This window comes from Mytilus galloprovincialis, chromosome 9, assembly GCF_965363235.1.
Source record: "Mytilus galloprovincialis chromosome 9, xbMytGall1.hap1.1, whole genome shotgun sequence".
In the NCBI taxonomy this organism is placed as follows: Eukaryota; Metazoa; Mollusca; class Bivalvia; order Mytilida; family Mytilidae; genus Mytilus; species Mytilus galloprovincialis.
Window position 1 is genome coordinate 57280112 of NC_134846.1, and position 21787 is coordinate 57301898.

General features: G+C 30.8%; 1 protein-coding gene across 4 annotated transcripts in view; it reads right to left on the reverse strand.

Annotated features, from left to right (window-relative positions):
• LOC143045398 (uncharacterized) overlaps positions 1-21787 on the reverse strand; it is a 59556-nt gene continuing 37769 nt past the window's right edge. For 3 of the 4 annotated variants that reach the window (XM_076217858.1, XM_076217857.1, XM_076217856.1), the window contains 23 exons: positions 21046-21227; positions 20417-20608; positions 19528-19688; positions 19087-19195; positions 18472-18675; positions 18018-18166; positions 17159-17429; positions 16194-16342; positions 13554-13698; positions 12977-13189; positions 12459-12665; positions 11816-11920; positions 10863-11015; positions 10300-10467; positions 9828-9940; positions 9150-9330; positions 8066-8278; positions 7527-7906; positions 7068-7191; positions 6514-6722; positions 4958-5066; positions 4330-4499; positions 1-871 (listed from right to left, as the gene is read on the reverse strand). In XM_076217858.1, coding sequence (XP_076073973.1) covers positions 760-871; positions 4330-4499; positions 4958-5066; positions 6514-6722; positions 7068-7191; positions 7527-7906; positions 8066-8278; positions 9150-9330; positions 9828-9940; positions 10300-10467; positions 10863-11015; positions 11816-11920; positions 12459-12665; positions 12977-13189; positions 13554-13698; positions 16194-16342; positions 17159-17429; positions 18018-18166; positions 18472-18675; positions 19087-19195; positions 19528-19688; positions 20417-20608; positions 21046-21227 — 4019 coding nt within the window. In that variant the 3' untranslated portion in view covers positions 1-759. Of the gene's footprint in view, positions 872-1966; positions 1982-4329; positions 4500-4957; positions 5067-6513; positions 6723-7067; positions 7192-7526; positions 7907-8065; positions 8279-9149; positions 9331-9827; positions 9941-10299; positions 10468-10862; positions 11016-11815; positions 11921-12458; positions 12666-12976; positions 13190-13553; positions 13699-16193; positions 16343-17158; positions 17430-18017; positions 18167-18471; positions 18676-19086; positions 19196-19527; positions 19689-20416; positions 20609-21045; positions 21228-21787 lie in introns of all 4 variants that reach the window. The other variant, XM_076217860.1, reaches the window with a different exon arrangement.

Sequence of the window (21787 nt, forward strand, 5' to 3'; positions counted from 1 at the left end):
CCCAAATTAATCATTAGGAAGAATATTTAAATAGCAAAATTATTGCCTAATAATAAAAAATGAAATTCCAGCATTTCAAATTGTCAACAAATGGTTTCTGATATGAAATAAATACTGTTAAGAATGTCAAGAATGTTACTTTTCAATCACATAAGAAGGCCCTAAATACAGCCCATGGTGAGCCTTCATGTGTCTCTAGAGGTACTAGACAAATGGTCCATATAAAGATGAAACTTTTCTAATATATATACAACTCAATAGCAACTATTTAATAGTTATATAGCACTTGATAGAATATTGCATTTTGCAGACATGAATCATTTTTTTTCTTCTTAAAATTTCAATTTTAGTTTTTCATAAGATCTTCAGCAGATGGAAATCCTGACAATAATATATTCAATTATAATATATAATAATATTTTCAAAAACATGAAATATGATTCATAATATACATAAATATTGTTATAAGCAATAATATCCATAGCACTGCCATAAAAAAATGCTTTTTCTAAATTTAATATCTGCTTTGCAACTTGACCATACTTGGCACACTTTCTATAGAAAACCTAACAAAGGCTTACAGATCTCTTTTGTATAAAAATACTTCATTCACATAAATTTAACAAAACAAAGGTCACATGAGACCATACAAAAAAGAAAACAAAAACAAAATTTGTTTTTATCGGCAAAGCTGTGAGAGCTATAATAACATTTAAATAATATAAACAACTAAATAATTAAGTATAATAGTTATTATGGTTATGCTTCTGCATTTTCTTTAGTGTCATCAGCATCATCGTCATCATCAAGATCACCAGCTCTAAGGGAAGACAGGACAGTTGAACGAGATCCAGCTCTTGAAGCACTTGGTCTAAAAATAATGATAATAATAAACATTAAAACGCTGGTTAAAATGTAAATCATGAGAAAATATTTCCAAAATCATGCTCTACCCATGCTGTAAGTAATTTGTGACAAATCCTTCATTATTTTAGTGTTTCAAACATGCAAAAAAGGTTTACAGACATCATTTAACCTCCAAGACATATTTATGGAGAAGAGACTGAAAAGGTGATTTCGACTTCACCTCCATACGAAACAATAACTGCCAAATATTCCCCAAAACAGATACATGTCCATGTGTGACAAAAAATTTCCGAACAAATAATGCATTGAATGAATTTCAATTCCAAATGACATTTTAAGTTCAACTTTTCTTCTATACAAAAAGTTTACAATAAATTATTTTTATATAAAACATCAAGTTTATACCTTTTCGGTACTGAACTAAAAGTTTATTAATAGATCAATGCATTTTATATTAATTAAATACTTTATATTACTATGATCAATATACATATACACTACACAAAGTTTAGGCACAGCAAGAAAAATTAAACACACATGACATTCATACAACATAGAAAGGCAACACAAAAAGATGAACATAGTTTTATTTTAATGAAGCCTTTTGCACTTCTTTATTCATGAAAGTTACAAGTTATGTGCACGTTATTTTTCTAGCCAAAAAGATACTATTATCCAATCATGGATGCTCAAGCTTGGTGATGCTATATGCAAAATTAATTTGTATAAAGATCTGCCAACAAAACTGCTAGGCATACCAACTAAAACTGCTACCATATGCAGAGCGAATTTTTTGGCAAAGGAAATATACAACTGATAATCAATAAATAATTGAAAGAAGGATTTTATTTGATTAATTTATTGATGTTCAAGCAAATACACTTCAAATATGCTATTTAAAGTAAATGTCTTGTAAAGTGTTAAACATTTGTCATATTAAATATAATAAAAATTGAGGTATAAACAGAATTTTGAAGAAAAAAACGTAATATTAAATAAGCTTTTTGAGGAAAAAAAATCCATGCACAAATGATTAACATTTTACCAAACAAATTTGCAGAAACGGGCATGTGGATAATGCAACATGCAAAGAACTTACCATTTCGCATTAACACTAAGAATAATATCAAATCTTTATAAATGTGATCACTGCCTTACAGATCACTTCAGATTTTACAGTGGATACAATATTAATGACATTTTCATGTTTTCAACTTCAGTTCCATCTTAGAGCTTTATTAGCTTAGTGGTCAAACTACACTTCCGATGCAAGAAACCATAACATGTCATTTTGTTTACAATCTTTCCAAAGAAGCTTATTAGAGAGGGCTACATTGGGATCATTATTCATATTTTAGGGAATACCTTGATGGTTTCAATTTCTTATTCAGATTTTTAAATTAATTCTTTCTTAGATGAAAAATAAATTAAATTATAACAAATCAAAGGTTTTTAAGAGTATTGAAAATATTGTTTAGTCCTGTTTAAATGGGAAAATACTTTCTCAAGTTCATTATAATTTGAAGAACATAAAACTCGTTCAACAATCATGCCAATTCATAGATGCTTTCTATTTTGCAATTGATAGTTCAATTATTGAAATATTCAAAAGGACCAACACCTCTCTACTAATTTCACTGTCAGTCAGATACTATCATTTCATTACCAACAAAAACTATACATTATTCTCTATTTAGCCATTTTAAGTTTCATATGTTCACTTTATGTACTTTTTGTATGAATTCAGCATGGTTTCAATCATCATGTACAGTTTTAATAAGTTTAATTGAAACATTAAAATTTTGATCATCATTAGATCAATATTGAATTCCTCTAGGGTTGTACTCATCTCCTAGATGAAATGGAGTTGAAAGACAAGTAATAGTTCATTGGATCCACTGTTTTATATATTTTTAGACAAAGTTTACATTGAACAAAAAACTTTATGGCAGCATGTTATAAATTTATCAAAGTTTATTTCAAACAAAGGGCTGCATATAAGAAATGTGTGGCAATATTAATCCACTGTGTGTCAATGTGATGTTAGAGAGACAACAATCAATAAATTAAATCACAACAAGTGTACTCTTACATTTTGTTGATTCCATTTCAAATATTCAACATGAAATGAAAACTTCTCATTCTCATTTACATCTGAAATTTGAACTGTTTTAATTGAATTTTAATGATATCTTGTTTTATGAATTTCATTGGATCAATTGAATTTTATTAAAGTACAGTAACTAATGGGTCATCTCAATGTTTTTGTAAGTCACACATAAACATATATCTGAAGCCACAACTACACACCATTTATAGATAAATACATGTTAGAACTTTGTAATGTTATTTCTATATTAACATTCCACTGTTATCTACTATTACAATGTAATATTGGTTATTACATTGTCATACATCCTTAATCAGTATTATTACACATTCACTTATAAACATGTGGTGTAAAGGTCAATCAATCACAGCTTAAACTTATTTTTTAAAGTTTCCTTTCAAATATTGTATAATGCAGTCAAACTTTTATCTACAGAAATAACATCACATAAATTTGATATGAAATCCAACACATTTTTAATCCAAAATTCTAGTATAAATGTTTTAGAAGTTATAAAATTTGTCACACAAATTAAAAACAATATATACACTGTTATTTACATGTATCTCAAAGAGTGAATGTAGCGATCAGACCTGAAGATATAGAATTTATCAAACTATTAAAATTGTCGAAATACAGAAAAATCTCTGAATCAACTCATAAATAAAACCAAATTGTACTAACTGACATTTTGTACATGGAGATAAAAGACTAGGTAAACTCGTTTCAAATGAGATACTTGCTGAAGCAGCATAAAAAAGAATTAAAGGCTCTGGCTATAAAATTGTTCAAAAAAATAAATTACACAGAATTGCCTCGCTCTATTGAGAATTCTACTGAGAATTGATCAGTTTCACAAAGTAGAAAATGCAATTATTATTTGTAAGTGTTCAGATTTTTGATTTGATTGAGGCAATAGGATACCCAACTTCAACTTGAAGCAGGTAATGTAGGCAATAACCATTGCAACCTTAGGACACTATTCTTGAAAAAAACACCATAAAAATTGGTATCCACACACATAAATAATCTTACAGATCACATTTGAACACAGTGCTTTTCTAAATATATGTGTAAATACTCAAAACAGTTAAATAACATGCAACTATGTGTTAATTTATACTGCTGTGTAATCCTCATGCAAATGGTGGAAACAATAACTTAAAATCAATATGAGCTTACCCCAAACATTTTACTTTTAACAGACCTTAATGATTTTTTCATTTTAAATTATATTTACTCTCTTGTTTATCATGTTAACAGACTCCATATCTTTACCATTTCCAAACATGATATCTTAAGCACAATTTTGATGATAAACTGAGATATCAGCAGATTCAATTTGTTCTCACCTGTATTTCTTTAATTGATTAATTTCTCTAGAAGCTGTTTCATTTTGTTCCATTTGTTCATCTAATTCTCTCTGTATCTTTCTCTTCTGTGCATTTAACCGTGTAATTTCTTCTTCAGCTTCATCAACTTGACGCTTCAGAGCTTTAACACGGTTCATCATTTTATCAGCCTAAATATTACAAAATTCATAGTTATTGCTTGTACATAGACACTGAAATTCAGTTTAATCTAGAAAATAAGGATTTTTTTTTAAAGAACAGGAAAACTTAACATTTCATTTCCATATTTAGACTGAAATAGCTATGCATTTAAAATCCTATTTCTTTTATACAGCTATCAGAAAAGTCATTAATATTGACTCTTTTGGAAGCAATGCCAAGATACTTAGGTAAAATCATGTAATTCCCATCCATGTATTATTTCTACACACTTCTGTGCTTGTTAAATAGAATAATAATTTCAGAATATCTTTAAAATTCATCCTATTACATTTAATACAAAATTGATTGCGTTTATCAAATCTCTCACTGAAAGTAAACATAAGGGCACTAATAACATTATACTGTACAAGTTTAAGTTACCATTTACCAAAGGAGTCAAGTATGATTATAAACTAATGAAGCATACCTGTTCTTTGTTTTGATCAGCATGACGTCTCTCTTCCTCAGCCTGTACAGTCATTTCTTTAAATTTCCTTTCTAATCTACGATTAACCTTTTGCATAGCATTTCTTTCTCTATAATAAAATATATTTAATATTATGAAGAGACTGATTAAACTGTGCATTGTTTAAATAATAAATATCTGAAATTACCTGAAAAGTCTCACTATCAGCTGTAATTAAAACTTGTATTAGGTTTCCCTCTTTTTTCATCCTATAGCAATAATCTCAAGTCAAAAAAATATAAGAAGTGAAGAAGCTGACTAATGATAACCCCTCTAAAATTATAAGGTAAACAGGAAGTTGTTGAGTGATGAATCTGAAAACGCATAACACAATAGCAGACTCATATAAATTCTAAAACCAAATCTCATATATCCTTGAACTGTAGTTTCAGAGAAAGATGCAATGAAAAATATTCATGGGAAAAATAGACAGTTAATGAAAAATCACATTTCAGTTGTAAACTTACTTGGATTCTATATCTAATTGTTCTTCTAGACTACTAATCTTTCCGTCTAGAGATGCAATAGTTAACTTACTTGGATTCTATATCTAATTGTTCTTCTAGACTACTTATCTTTCTGTCTAGAGATGCAATAGTTAACTTACTTGGATTCTATATCTAATTGTTCTTCTAGACTACTTATCTTTCTGTCTAGAGATGCAATAGTTAACTTACTTGGATTCTATATCTAATTGTTCTTCTAGACTACTTATCTTTCTGTCTAGAGATGCAATAGTTAACTTACTTGGATTCTATATCTAATTGTTCTTCTAGACTACTAATCTTTCCGTCTAGAGATGCAATAGTTAACTTACTTGGATTCTATATCTAATTGTTCTTCTAGACTACTTATCTTTCTGTCTAGAGATGCAATAGTTAACTTACTTGGATTCTATATCTAATTGTTCTTCTAGACTACTAATCTTTCCGTCTACAGATGTAATAGTTAACTTACTTGGATTCTATATCTAGTTGTTCTTCTAGACTACTAATCTTTCCGTCTAGAGATGCAATAGTTAACTTACTTGGATTCTATATCTAATTGTTCTTCTAGACTACTAATCTTTCCGTCTAGAGATGCAATAGTTAACTTACTTGGATTCTATATCTAATTGTTCTTCTAGACTACTAATCTTTCCGTCTAGAGATGCAATAGTTAACTTACTTGTATTCTATATCTAATTGTTCTTCTAGACTACTAATCTTTCCTTCTACAGATGTAATAGTTAACTTACTTGGATTATATATCTAATTGTTCTTCTAGACTACTAATCTTTCCGTCTAGAGATGCAATAGTTAACTTACTTGGATTCTATATCTAGTTGTTCTTCTAGACTACTAATCTTTCCGTCTAGAGATGCAATAGTTAACTTACTTGGATTCTATATCTAGTTGTTCTTCTAGACTACTAATCTTTCCTTCTACAGATGTAATAGTTAACTTACTTGGATTCTATATCTAATTGTTCTTCTAGACTACTAATCTTTCCTTCTACAGATGTAATAGTTAACTTACTTGGATTCTATATCTAATTGTTCTTCTAGACTACTAATCTTTCCTTCTAATGATGCAATAGTAGCTTTAGTTCTAGTACGTAATGTGTTTTCTAATTCATTTAATTTCTCCTTCATTTCCTTATTCTGTCTTTCCAATGAAGTCCTTTGGTTGTCTAATTTCTGTGTTACTGTCTTCTCAGAATTCAAGTCAGCTGTCAGCTGATCTACCTATATGAAGAAAAAGAAATCAAAGTTGAATGTCCATGTACAAAAAAATCAATGTGGGCAGTTTTCATAATTATTTTCCATTCAAAGTGGTTGCAAACATATTTATTGAAAATATATATACTTGGTAAATTTTAGAACAAACCTATGAAACTGTTATGTCAACTCAGAAAATGCATGTGTGAGCCCTATAACCCATGTAAATTTGGAAAACAACCAGTAAAGGGTGGCTCCGATGTTTATGATGAATCCAAACCAAATGGATCATGAAAATGTACTCTTTTATTCTTAATCTTATAAACCTTTTGCAAATCATATTTTTAAACATGAAATCGTCTGAAACTTTACCTGTAACTGACTTCGTCTAGCTTTGTCTACCAAGCTTTCACTATTGGTTTGTTCATCTTCTAATTCATCCTCCAACTGTGCAATACGAGCTTCAAACTTCCTCTTTTCATCCAGGAATGCAGATCTAAAAAGCAATTATTTCTAAAATTACTTCAACTATTCTGGATATGGTAGAGTAAAACTGTTACTTTATATGCAAATATTGGTTTAGCAAAAACATGTTTAAAATACATTCAAAAAGAACTTATATCCTGACATAGCTATTTGTACTTGCTAAACTCTACAACATTATGCTTTATTTAACAAATAGCCCGCACATGGTTTAAGAAATAGGTAAAGAGTCATGATCTTATTGATTTTCTGAAGAATCCTTTAGAAAGTCTTATAATGTTTTTTTCAGCAAGTACAAAAATATTAACTCTTAAATTAAAATATCAGCTATTGCTGCTAATAACTTACCTTCCGGCAGCACTGCTACCAATCTCATCTTGAAGCTCATCTCTTTCAGCCTCAGCATTTCTTCTCTGTCTCTCAGAAGCTGCCAAATCTTCTTGTAATTTCAGTACATCAGCTTCATAATTCTTCAGTTTCCTTTCTATATCCTTCATGGAGGCTTGCATTTCATCCCGACTCTGGCGAGCGTCATCAAGTTCTCTTTGATTGTCCTTCATCTGAGCCTGTACACGTTTGAGCTGTTTGACAGCATCTTCCTTTACACGGATTGCTAACTCTGCTTGTTGTTGAAGATCCTTAATGTCATTTTCTAATTTCTTTCTGCTGTTAACAGCATTAGCTCTCTGTTTACGTTCATCTTCTAATTCAGCCTCCATTTCTCTCAACTGAAAACGGTTAAAAACAAATTACAGAATGTTTGACCTTCTAAATGTGCTGTCTTTTTGTTATGAACGTCAACTAACATAAGTAAAAAGTCACTGGAACTATTTGGCTTAAAATTTATGAATGATTTTTGAAACTTGCTTATTAAAAAAAGTAACTACCTGTCTCAGAAGTGATTTCTTTTGTTCTTCAACAGTTTCTTCTTTACCAAGTAAGTCCCTTTCAAATTGAGCCCGCATGGCCTGCATGTTGACTTCCAAACGTAACTTGGCATCTTCTGTTGTCTGCAGATCATCTTCCAGCTCCTCTATCTTCTGTTTCTGCTCTTCTAACATGGCATCCATTGCTCTCTTTGCTTTTTCAAGGTCATGAACCTATAATTACGATTGACATTTTAATATGCACCTAACATTTTGGAAACTATCCAAATATAATAAAATGCTTCGCTGAGTGCAATCTGATTGGATCATAGAAGTCTTACCCTGAAGAGTTGGATCAAATTTGGACACAATATTCAAGCTTGATAGTCTGAATTTGGATTGTGATCCAATTTTTTTGCATTATGGCTTGTTTTAGGCCTTTTTTTTTGTGCCCTTCTTGCATGTTTGAGACAATTCCCCAACCTCAATCCCAGCCTTCCCTTGTGACATGGAACCTTGTGGTACAATGTCAGAGAGATTTATAGACTTACACACAACTGTTGTCCAGAAACTACAAACATGCTTGTTTTTGGCCACTAGTTCCTAAACTGTTGGTATCATAACACAAAAAAAAAATCCCAACCTTCCTTTTCTGTTACTGAACCTTCTTAAAAAAATTTCATAGAGATCCATTTACTTAAACTAAAGTGATTGTCTGGAAACCAAATGTGTCTTTGGATGACAACAACATACCATTATACGACCCAATTTTTTTTGGTGTCATATAAAAACTAATATAGTGAAAAGTAAAAAATTGAAATCTGACAAAATTTCCTGTCAGTAAGGTTATTTTGACCAATTTACCTATGTTGGTACAAGAAAGCAATGTCTATCTATAAGATGAAAAACAAATGTCAAAGCATGTGCCTGGGACATTTTTGCTTTAATTTCCTTGCCTTTGTTTTAAAGCACTTCAAAAAGTTTTGCAAGTAAACATATTGACATTTGAAGCTTTATTGATTCACCAAAGAATGAGACCAAGTACAGACTTCTGTGTACTGTATATATAGTGTAAATCTTAGTACGTAAAAGAGTTAAATCTTACACTCTTGCCAACATCATCCTTAGAGGACATTAGGTCGTCCAGCTCTCTCTGTTGTGATGTAGTCAAAGATTTCTGTTTGTCGAACAATTCCCTTAATTCATCTAATTCTCTAGTCAAGTTCAGGATCTTTGTTTCTTTTTCTCTGCTATCTCTCTCAGCCAAATCTCTCTCTTGTGCTAATCTGATAAAATACAAAGATTCTACTTTATCCATCAGATCTTTCTTTTTTTAAACATTATATTTTATTTAAATATTGAAGTCTTGGTAAAAGTAATCAAAGAATTTGTGAATAAAACATTAATTCAATTATCCACAATATAACTTAGGTTTCTTAACTCTGCAATAAATTGGCAACTACAGTATTTAAATGAATTCAAAGTACATAAATTCAAACTGCAACATGAACAAAAAATTTAACAATTGGTATTGTGAAAGGGCAAAGCTTTCTGGATGTCATTAGATGGTTTCATTTGTAAGCCCAAACCACATGCAATCCATCTTTATATAATTAACTTAAAACTTTTAAAAACTTAACCTACTTACAGTTAAAGACTATGAAGATCATTATATAAATACATTGAACATTTTTACATTTTTCAAAGGTCAGCCGTAGCAATTCTTTGTTAATGAATTATCTAATACATTTGTTCATTCAATATTTGTTAAGATAAGACTTACTTCTCAGAAACTGCCTTTTCTTCTGCTAATGACTGGTCAAACTTCCTCTGTTTTCTTTCGCTCTGTGTAAATGCTGACCTTTGACTCTCTAATTCTACATTAGCATCCTCTACCTGAAAACAGCAAACAAGAAATGTAAATTAGAGATAAATATTGGTTGAAGTTTTAGCTTAAAGACAGGGTACATGAAAATTAAATTTAAGAGATAAATTTTGGTTGTAGTTTTAGCTTAAAGGTGGTAGTTTTAGCTTAAAGACTAGGTACACTTAAAAAAAGTTAACAGCAATAACACTTTCACAGAATTTGAATAACATTGATACATTAACTATATTGTAAAGTTGAATAAGCAAACGAAGATCATTAAAAAATTATGTCATGTAATTGCAAATAATAATAGAAAAATTAAACTACAAGAGGAAATCAATGCCAATTAAAAAAGTAAATCAGTTGTTTTTCATTAAAAATATATTACCTCTTGCTGTAGTTTCTTCTTGGATTTTTCCAATCTGTCATTTATTGCTTTAGCTTCATCTAATTTGGCATTCATTGCCTCCATTTCTCTGTCTGTCTTTTTCTTGTATTCTTCCAAGGCTTCTTGTACTTTGGTTTCATCTTCAGCCTTCTTCTTATATTCTGTTACCTATTGATCATTTTAATAAATTAATATTTTAAACAGATAAAATGTTCATATATATTTATATAGAGAATATTAAGACATGTCTGCTCTCATTGAAAAAGATAAGATTCATCCACTGATTACTGTAGACATTTCAATACCTTTAACAAACTGTAAATGGTGTTGAATAAGCAAGTTCATGACATTCTGCATAGCTGGAAGGTAAATACATCAACCATTATATGCTGATGGTATTCTTTTTTTTTATTAAGAAAATTTGAAGGCATTTCTGCAGTAACTTTACAGGAGACTTAAAATATGTTTTCTTATAAAATTTTTTATATGGTTGCACATCGCATTCTCTCACATATTTTCAGATTCTTTGACTTAATGTACTGTAATAGATTCCTCCTACTAACCTTTATTTGCATATCAGATAATTGTTTTTGGAATGCTGCTTTTTGATCTTCTTCCTCCTCTAATTGGTCCTTCAATGCTTGGTTGTCATCCTCGGCTTGTCGTAACCGGGACTGAACTGCCAATTTACCTTTGGTCTCCTCTTGCAATTGTTCCTGAAAGCAATATAAATTTTTGTTAACCCTTGAAAACTGAAAAAATTCAACTGAATAGACAAAAAAGTGAAAATAATTCCTGACATTATCAGAATTTAAAAGTTATTATTGATTTCATATCTTTTGCACCTCCATACATTAAAAGTTCATTTGATATTAAAAAGAAATCCAGTTATGATAAAATATGATAAATGACAAGCACGTTTTCCATTTAATAGAAAAAAAAATGTAAAAAGTTGGCACTTTTATATAGTTTACAACATTACAGATATCTTTAAGCATAAGGTATTTTAAAGTTTTGATACAACTCATAGGACAGTGCATATCCTGTTGAAAAAGGGACATAGATTTGGGATATCTATGATGTTACATATATAGAATAGAACACTGATTTGAAGCTAACAAATATATATTAAAATCAGAGAGATTTTTTGGGGTTCTGAAGAATATTTTTGCAAGTTCTCCTGCATTTCTGTATCAAAATTTTTAAATTGTGATCTCCATCACTCCTTTGCAATAAATTAAGAGCGCTGTTGTCCAGTTTGCACAGTTAGCTACTAGTCCGATGCCCCAGACTAGTAAAATTTCTTTCAGACTAGTAAGTTTTTGCAAAACTTTGTTTGGACCAATAAGAAAAATGTCAGAATATTGGTCTTCGGACTAAAAGTTGAAAAAGTTTTTGGTGCAGACTGGTTGTCTCATTATATATGCATTTTCAACATACAGAGATAATCCCTCAAGGCAGGACTAGTGATTACTGGCTCTATCTCTTTCACCAACTTGTTTTAAAGATGACTTACGTTAGCTTCAGCCAGCTGAGCTTCTAGAGAGGAGTTCTTGGCACCGACTTGTAACAATTTGGCATCAGTTTGCTCTAATTGTGCAGTAACTTGGTCCAACTCATTCTGTAAAGTAATATAATTATAATAATTTATACAGGCAAAATATTTACTTTTTTATTCAACTTTTACTTCCGCAATGAAAATGTTGTTTTGAAAAATAATGAAGCAATGGTACTTTACTAATAGTATTTCATAATTTCAAGTGTAAATGGAGTGGTTTGATTATACAGTGTGCATAGTGATTTCATTTTTACCCACATGACTAAGAATTTAAATTGCCTAAAAATTAATACATTTTTTTAAAGAATACATAAGACAACAAAACAAAAAAATTTCACAATTGTCAAGGGCAGAAATGTGATGTAAAATATAATAAATATCTCCTAAAACAATTGAATCAACAATAATCGATATAAAGCATATGCATTTATAAAATTTTATGTACCAAAACTTATATTGTAGTATATATATTGAAATTTGCTTCTTGACTAATGATTATATTTCGATTCTAATCATTGGTGATGGTGAGGTTTGATGATCGATGAATATAGATGGAACACCCTCTTTTTCCTGGATCCGCCCCTGAGCAATTTGAACTAACCTGGAGTTTTGATGCCCTATCAGTTGAATCACCTTTCACTCTCTCCATTTCGGTTAATTTGACTGTCAACTCCTGAGCCTGCTGTTCTGCTTGTCGACGTTTACGTTCTGATTCTTGTTTAGCCATTTGAACAGCCTTTAAATCATTTGCTAAATCTGCATTTTCATGTTCTAATGTCTGTTTCATTTTTTCTAGTGAAGATTTACTCTAAAAAAAGACGAATGCAATTTGTGATAATTTATTTCACTAGTTATGTTTTTATTTTTTTCCCATAATTTTCATTATCATAATTTTAGTAAAAAAAAAGTTAAGTTCTTAATCATTTTTCTTTCTTAACTAGATTAATTCAAAATAATAGTTAACACTAGTTTTCTATTGTATCCAATTTACTATTTATGCTCTAAATTTTTCTATTTTGTCTTTCCTAACATTTACCCTGGACTATATCTGATAAAAATTAATACCTATAAGCTGTATTGCTTTGTGGAATAAAGAATATATTCAAGAAATATCACTACCTTTTTAACATTTTCTAATTCTTCATTTAATGTTTCATTTTGTTGGTTATGTTTTGATCTGGCTTCATACAAATTGCCTTCATATTTCTTTTGTGAATCTTCTAAGGCCTTTTTTAAGTCTCTAAGTTCCTCTTCACGTTTATTTCTAAGTTCTTGTACAGCAGCTGTAGCATCTAATGATTCTTCAAATTCTGTTTTCAAAGCCTCTAATTCCTAAAAATTAGACACAACCAACTTATTTCCTTTATAACTAAATCTAATAACTGAAGATAACTAGTATAAATACTTTTTATCATATACAGAGTTATATTTTTCCAATCTCAATAATACATTTTGTTCTTTTTGTGTTTTTCAAAAATTATATTTTTGTTTTGATGAAATTAATTATCATTCCTTTGTCTTCACTTAAATCTTGTTTCCTATAATTTCATGTTGGGGCCTTCTAAAGTTAACTATATGGTATATGCTTATATCATTATGAAGGCCATACTGTTACCTAAAATTGCTTTTATCTTTGTCATTAGAATGTTGAGAATAGTTGCCTCATTAGCACAACGGTTTATTTTTATATGTTTACCTCACTAATATCCCTTTTTTGTTTTTCTGCCCTGTTCCGACTCTCCCGCTCGGCCTCCAAGTCTTCCTGTAGTTCTTGGATTTGGTTTTGTACCTCTCTCATTTGTTTCATTGAGGAAGCTTTACTGACACTTTCTTCTTCAGCACTAAAAAATAAAGACAATTACTTTTAGTATAAAGGCATTTGTAGCTATAATTAATCCTTTTATAGGTGGAAAATAAAAACTAGAGGCTCTCAAGAGCCTGTGTCGCTCACCTTGGTCTATGTGCATATTAAACAATGGACACAGATAAATTCATGATATAATTGTTTTTTGGTGATGGTGATGTGTTTGTAGATCTTACTTTACTGAACATTCTTGTTGCTACAATTATCTTTATCTATAATGAACTTGGCCCAGTAATTACAGTGGAAAATATTTTCTAAAAATTTACAAAAATTTATGAAAAATGCTAAAAATTAACTATAAACGGCAATAACTCCTTAAGGAGTCAATTGACTATTTTGGTCATGTTGACTTATTTGTAAATCAAACTTTGCTGAACATTATTGCTGTTTACAGTTTATCTCTATCTATAATAATATTCAAGATACCAATTCAGGGGCAGTAACCAAACAACGGGTTGTCGGATTCATCTGAAAATTTGAGGGCAGAAAGATCTTGACCTGATAAACAATTTTACCCCATGTCAGATTTGCTCTTAGTGCTTTGGTTTTTGAGTTATAAGCCAAAAACTGCATTTTACCCCTATATTCTATTTTTAGCCATGGCGGCCATCTTGGTTGGTTGGCCGGGTCACGCCACACATTTTTTAAACTAGATACCCCAATGACAATTGTGGCCAAGTTTGGTTTAATTTGGCCCAGTAGTTTCAGAGGAGAAGATTTTTGTAAAAGATTACTAAGATTTACAAAAAAATGGTTAAAATTTGACTATAAAGGGCAATAACTCCTAAAGAGGTCAGCTGACCATTTCCTTTGCATTGAGGTATTTGTAAATCTTACTTTGCTGAACATTATTGCTGTTTACAGTTTATCTCTATCTATAATAATATTCAACATAATAACCAAAAACAGCAAAATTTCCTTAAAAATACCAATTCAGGGGCAGCAACCCAACAACAGGTTGTCCGATTCATCTGAAAATTTCAGGACAGATAGATCTTGACCTGATAAACACTTTTAACCCGTCAGATTTGCTCTAAATGCTTTGATTTTTGAGTTATAAGCCAAAAACTGCATTTTACCCCTATGTTCTATTTTTAGCCATGGCGGCCATCTTGGTTGGTTGGCCGGGTCACGCCACACATTTTTTAAACTAAATACCCCAAAGATGACTGTGGCCAAGTTTGGATTAATTTGGCACAGTAGTTTCAGAGGAGAAGATTTTTGTAAAAGATTTCTAAGATTTACGAAAAATGGTTAAAAATTGACTATAAAGGTCAATAACTTCTAAAGGGGTCAATTGACCATTTTGGTCATGTTGACTTATTTGTAAATCTAACTTTGCTGAACATTATTGCTGTTTACAGTTTATCTCTATCTATAATAATATTCAAGATAATAACCAAAAACAGCAAAAATTCCCTAAAATTACCAATTCAGGGGCAGCAACCCAACAATGGGTTGTCGGATTCATCTGAAAATTTGAGGGCAGAAAGATCTTGACCTGATAAACAATTTTACCCCACGTCAGATTTGCTCTAAATGCTTTGGTTTTTGAGTTATAAGCTAAAAACTGCATTTTACCCCTATGTTCTATTTTTAGCCATGGCGGCCATCTTGGTTGGTTGGCCGGGTCACGCCACACATTTTTTAAACTAGATACCCCAATGATGATTGTGGCCAAGTTTGGATTAATTTGGCCCAGTAGTTTCAGAGGAGAAGATTTTTGTAAAAGTTAACGACGACGGACGACGACGACGGACGACGACGACGGACGACGGCGACGACGGACGATGGACGACGGACGCCAAGTGATGGGAAAAGCTCACTTGGCCCTTCGGGCCAGGTGAGCTAATAACCTGTTATTTGTTACAATAAAGATACCATGGATTTTGATTCCTCAGAATTGTTTTTATTTCTATATACACCTTTGTACAACTCATATCAAAAATCTTGAATTTCATCATCTCAATTGTGCAAACTTTTGCTAGTTTTGTACCCATGTTAATGTCCTCATATCAAGTAAGAACCCATGTTAATGTACTCATCTTAAGTAAGAAAATGGGGGTTTCTTATTTTATTTATATTCTTTTAAGTTAACATTTTGAATTTGGTAGGTAATCAGAAAATCATTAGGTATACTGCCCTTTACAAAGTTGTCAGACAGACAATTTCTTATGAGAAATATAATATAATCCAAGTGCACATGTCCCATGCTTTCCTTACCAAATCTCCCTTTTAACACTTGATATATACTGTAAACCAACTAAATTTCGTGAGCGATTTATTTTCGCAACTTTCGCCAGAAGAAAAATATCACAAAATTTATAAACATGAATCTTTTCTTATTTAATTACATCAAGTATATGTGAAAATCGCGAAATTTAATTGCCCAGAATCGGACTGAAAGGGAAAAACCCGAAATAAAGTATCCACGACAATAAGTTGGTTTACAGTATTCATCACAACTTTTACCTCTGAAGAGCATGTTGAACCTCTTCTTCTCTCTTAGATAATTGGTATTGTAGATCTTCAACTTGTTGCCTCTTTTCATTTAATTGTTCTCTAAGATCATTAAGTTCAGACTCTAATCGTCTCTTTATTTTTTCTAATTCTTGCCTAGCCTGTAGAAAAAAAGAAATGTTTTAATTAAAATAAAGATAAACAAGAATGTGTCCTTAGTACACTGATGCCCATACACACATTTATTTTCTATGCTCAGTGGACCCTGAAAATTGGGTAAAAACTCTAATATGGCATTAAAATTAGAAAGATCATATCATTGGGAACATGTGTACTACGTATCTAGTTGATTGTTCTTAACTTCATCAAAACTACCTCGAACAAAAACTTTAAAATGAAGTAGGACATACAGACGAACGGACACACAGACCACCAGAAAACATAATGCTCATAAATGAAGCATATAAATTATAAATTCTGTGATACTCAGCTTAGATAATTTCAATTATTTAATTTCAAATTATCTACTTCCTTCATCTGAATTTTTGGCATGCACAAGCTGTTATTTTCTAAACTATTCTTTTATATATTGATAATTTGTCACAAATTACAGGTTTGTCTTACTTTCAGTTTATACAGATTTGATAATAACAAAACCCACATAAAATATCAAGTTTGGATGCAATCACTTCAGAAGTTACAGAGGGAGTGTCTGTTACCGTACACAAGTTATTTTCGTGGGGTGTTAATTTTTTGCGGATTGAACAAAATCGCCAAAATAAATTCCACCAATTTAAAAGTGTACATGCAAGGTATTGATATTAGGTTTGAATGCGCCAAAATATTTCGTATACCTTATTCTTGGAAAATGGTGAAATTTTACACCCACGAAAATCACCTGCAATACTGTGTTTAAACAAAATGAATATTACATACAACCAGCTTTCACTAGAATGGATATAAAATAAGAAGTATACCTGTTGTTCTTTCCTAAGTTTTTCTTCTAATTCTTTAATAATTTGTTCATATTTATTTTTCAATTTTGTCATTTGTTTTGATTTTTCCTCTTCTTCCACAAGTTGTGTTTGTATTTCACTGACTCTCTCCTCTAAGAATCGTCTTTCTTTAGACAGTTTTTGGTTACCATCATCCTGAATAGCAAGGTCCTCTTCTAATTTCTTGATTTTAGAATCCGCTGACACTTTCTCTAATTGAAGTTTTTGTCTAGCTTGTTCCTCTTCTTCTAACCTGAATAAGAAATCAACATACATTGTAAGTCATATTGACATTAAAACATATTACTTGAAAGAAACTCAAAATATATGACGACTATCCTAAACATTTTTCAAAAACATGCTCTGCAGTGTATTTTGGCTCAAACAATGAATAATCACTCTTGACGACATGTTTAATTCTATTTGTTAAAATGTAGCTCTTGATTTGTGTCTAATGCACATCTTACTTACTAGTTTTGAAATAATAATTATGGATGCGCTGGACTCACATTGGATGCAGGTTAAAGTTGTTTTTTTCTTGCTGACCTTTTCAAACAATCAGGGAATCCCAAACAAGATTGTGATTTGGTATGGTTTAAATGTCTTTTTATTTTCTTCTGGAACCAAATTATTATTTAGTTTTGAAAATACTGCTTTTCCATTCTATCCATGTGAAACAAAGGTCAATTTGTAGATTTTAATTTGCTTGTTTATCAATTTACCTTTTAACAGTTTCCCTCTATCCCTACTTGATATCAATATCTTTAACAGTTTCCCTCTATCCCTACTTGATATCAATATCTATATCAAACAAATCATCATTTGATAACTAAAAACCTACTGTTCTTCTAAGTCAGCAACAGTTTGCATAAACTTTTTCCGTTCATCAATCAGTTGATTGCATTTTTCTTCCTCCTCCTCTATCCGGAGTTCAAGGTCATGTAAAATATCCTCTAACTCTTGTTTCTTTGCCGACATTCTTGATCGAGACTATATTAAAGAAATAACATTGTTTTACAACATCAAATGATTTAATCTTTTTATTTTTTTTCAAGGAAAAAATAACATACACACTCATTGTTCTACTTTTTTTTAATATCACAGACCGCAAAATTCTAAAGAATTCAGAGAATGGTGATATATATATATCTTAAGGATTCACCAAGTTTATACTTAATTTCAGCCACTTATATGCAGCTATTTCCATAACAATAATGACACGACTATTCCAGAAAACTTGCTGTCACTTGCAATAATGATAACAATTTGTAAAAATTTTGATCTTCGTAATTTACCTCTTCTGCCTCTGCACACATTTCTGTCTCTGCCTGTAGTTGTTCTGCTAAGATAGATTTTTCCTCTATAATTTGAGCATATTTCCGCTCTAACTCCTGCACTTCTGCTTTCGACCTATCAAACGCTTCAACAACTTTTCTCAATTCTTCCTCTTTCACTGTTAATTTCTCCTCCTGACCAGTTACAGGCAACAATGGTTTCACCTATAATGTTAATACAAAAGATATGATTAACTAAACACTTCTTATCAAAGCCAGTATCATATTTCAATGACTTAAACATCATCATTATGACACATTAGTATTTACTTCCACTCATTTTAAAAGTACACACAAATATGCAATCTATATATAATACAAAATACAATGCCATTGGTTGTACTTCACTATCTTAAAACATAAAACATAATTCTTGTAATGTCAATCAATTTTCATGAAAATTTCTTTAAAAAAAAATACATTCCTTTTCTCAAGCAGTGTAAAATAAAAGTTGTTTGTTCAACATTTTAAAATTCTTTGTTTGGTTTATCAGATTTGGGTTATTTTTTTTAGTTGCAATAAATGGTGTAGCACAAAACCTGATTTTGGTTGTGAATGCAAATTCGCATATATTACCTTTGTGAAAAGTCTCCACCATGCCCAGTTTCTGAGCTTGAGATAAGCTGCACAATTTCTCTGGATAACTCTTATTGCACTTAGTTGTTGTAATCGTTTCTGGTAATTTCTGAAAAATAAAAACAAATATCCTTACTTACTAAGTAAACTATAATTGGTGACATTATTTGTAGGAAACAACTTAGTCAGAAATTGTAACATCAATACATCAAAGTACATAACTATGTTGGTTGAAGGCAGAACTGTGCAAAAAATCTGTTTATTGTTTTTTTCTCCATTTTGTAATAGTAGTCTTTTGGGTACTTGACCATTTTTTTTTCTGCTTTCACAGTATTTCAGTTACATGCTATTTGGTTTCTGGTGGAGGATTGTCTCATAGGGAATCATACCACATCTTCTTATTTGTAAATTCCAGCTAATCAATGCCTGACGGGGCCTTACCTTCTAGCTATTAAACCTCTACACAATGACTGGAACTGAATAATTACATCTGTCAATTTGAGATCTCTTTCCTCCTCAAGGTGAGCCAATACACCAGCTCTGAAGAAAATCTTACTTTGTCCTACTCTGTACAGGTTAGGATCTAATTCTAGTGCCTGGATCTGAAATATTCATATCAAACTTAACATCTTGTTTTCTAGAATTTCATTCAAATAAGTTCCAAGTTGACATAACCACAATTTGATGGTATACTACCTTAAACCTGATATGGGACAAAACTACTTACAGACTTATGGATACCCAGATTAGATTTCAATTGGCCCCCTAACAATCCTATGTAAGGTAAGGCAATACACCTTATCGCTATTTGTCCGCCATTGCTGGAAATCACACAGGTTCCCGTAAAATTTTGACGTCATAAAACAAAATGTCTGACGCCACAATGGAAAAGTGATTGGTGTTGACGTCAAAAGTTTAAGCGGACGGGTCAGCCGGGAATAGCGATAAGGTGTATACAATCTTTTTATACCCTAAAATTAGAAATCTACCACAATAGTGTTTGCCTTCAGCCTATGCTTGTTCTTTGCAAACAATTTTGCAGTACATATAACATTTACAAACAATTTTGAAACTATATGAAGAGTAAAACTTCCAGAATGTGCATGCACAAAATTGGTCTTCTAATCAAATATTGAATCAATGTTGGTTCAAACTTCTGGTAGTTGGTTTTTTATTTATTTTTTTATTTTTATTAACACATGATATATTGAATTCTAGTTCACAAGTAGGCCGTAAATTTTTGAAGACATTTCTGATATTCAGAATTTTTCAATCATTTCATTCACACACAAACAAAATGTAGTTAATATCAATATAGTTAAAAACCTACCATTCTTTCTACAGCTTTCTTTCCATCCATGAATCCCTTTGGAATGGTATTTGGACATAATATTTCATATCTTTGACGGAATTCTTGGAACAAAATTCTATTGGGAAATCCCTGCCTACAAATTCTAATACCCTCTAATACACCATTACATCTTAACTGTTCTAATACTAATGGTGAATCTATTTTACCAGCCTACAAAATAAAATAACAGATGTTTTACTTTTCATATCCTTTGAGAGAAAATTTTAAGGTTTGAACATTCAAATGTTGAAGACCCTTATTGAGCATTTTCTCATATCCTATTCTTAACATGTGTAAAAAAAAAATCCAAAAAAAATCAAATATCTACATATTATGACATTCTATAATGTTGGACACAATTTTTGGTGCTTTGTAAACTCAACATCTGAATAGCTGTCTTTTTTAATTTTGAAAGATATTGCAACAAATTATACATACATGACATATAAATTACCATACAAAATTGGTGCAATTTAGTTTTTTTCTGATAATTGAACTTATTTTGCAATTTTGTTAAAATACTAGTTAGACCTGTCCAGAAATATGTCTATATTACGAAAAAAAATGTCAAGTAGGTTTAAACTTTGCAATATTTTGATCATTAATACCTTCTTTTCATGATTTGGAATGATACATCTGACGAAGTTAGGATTTGTGTTGCGTAGAGTAGCCATCAGTTTGGCCAATTGCTCTTTATATAATTGTCCAACAGTACGGAACATTCCCTTTCTGGTCCTTGAACCAAACATTGTATCTCCTCCTGCTGTAGCTCCCATACCAACAATCTCAGCTGTAACACAAAAGTAAAAAATATATAAATATCTTATAACAAACAACCTCAGCTGTAACACCAAATCAAATCTATTAATACCTTATAACAAACAACCTCAGCTGTAACACCAAATCAAATCTATTAATATCTAATATTATCGCTATGTTGCATATTTTTCCTTTGATCTTTTCAAATCATGCTATTAGCTTGATATAAATAATTGTCAGAAACTAAGTGCATACATGCCTTTGTCAATGTTAATGTCAACAATTTAATAGGCAAAATAGTGATAAAGTTATCAATGGTCTTTCAAACTCATTGATGTTTCATAGCAACATCTCAGCTTAGGGCTGTCACCCTTCGACGAGATTGTAGCTAAAGAACAACCTCTTGTTTGAAAAACATTGATAATTTATCATAACCAACTATCTCAGCTGAAGCACCAAATTATTACTATCTTATAAAACAATCTCAGATTAAAATCCAAATTCAATCAATTAAAATATATTATTACCAACAACCTTAGTTGTAAAACTAAATAAAATCTATTAATATCTTATTACACACAAACTTAGTTA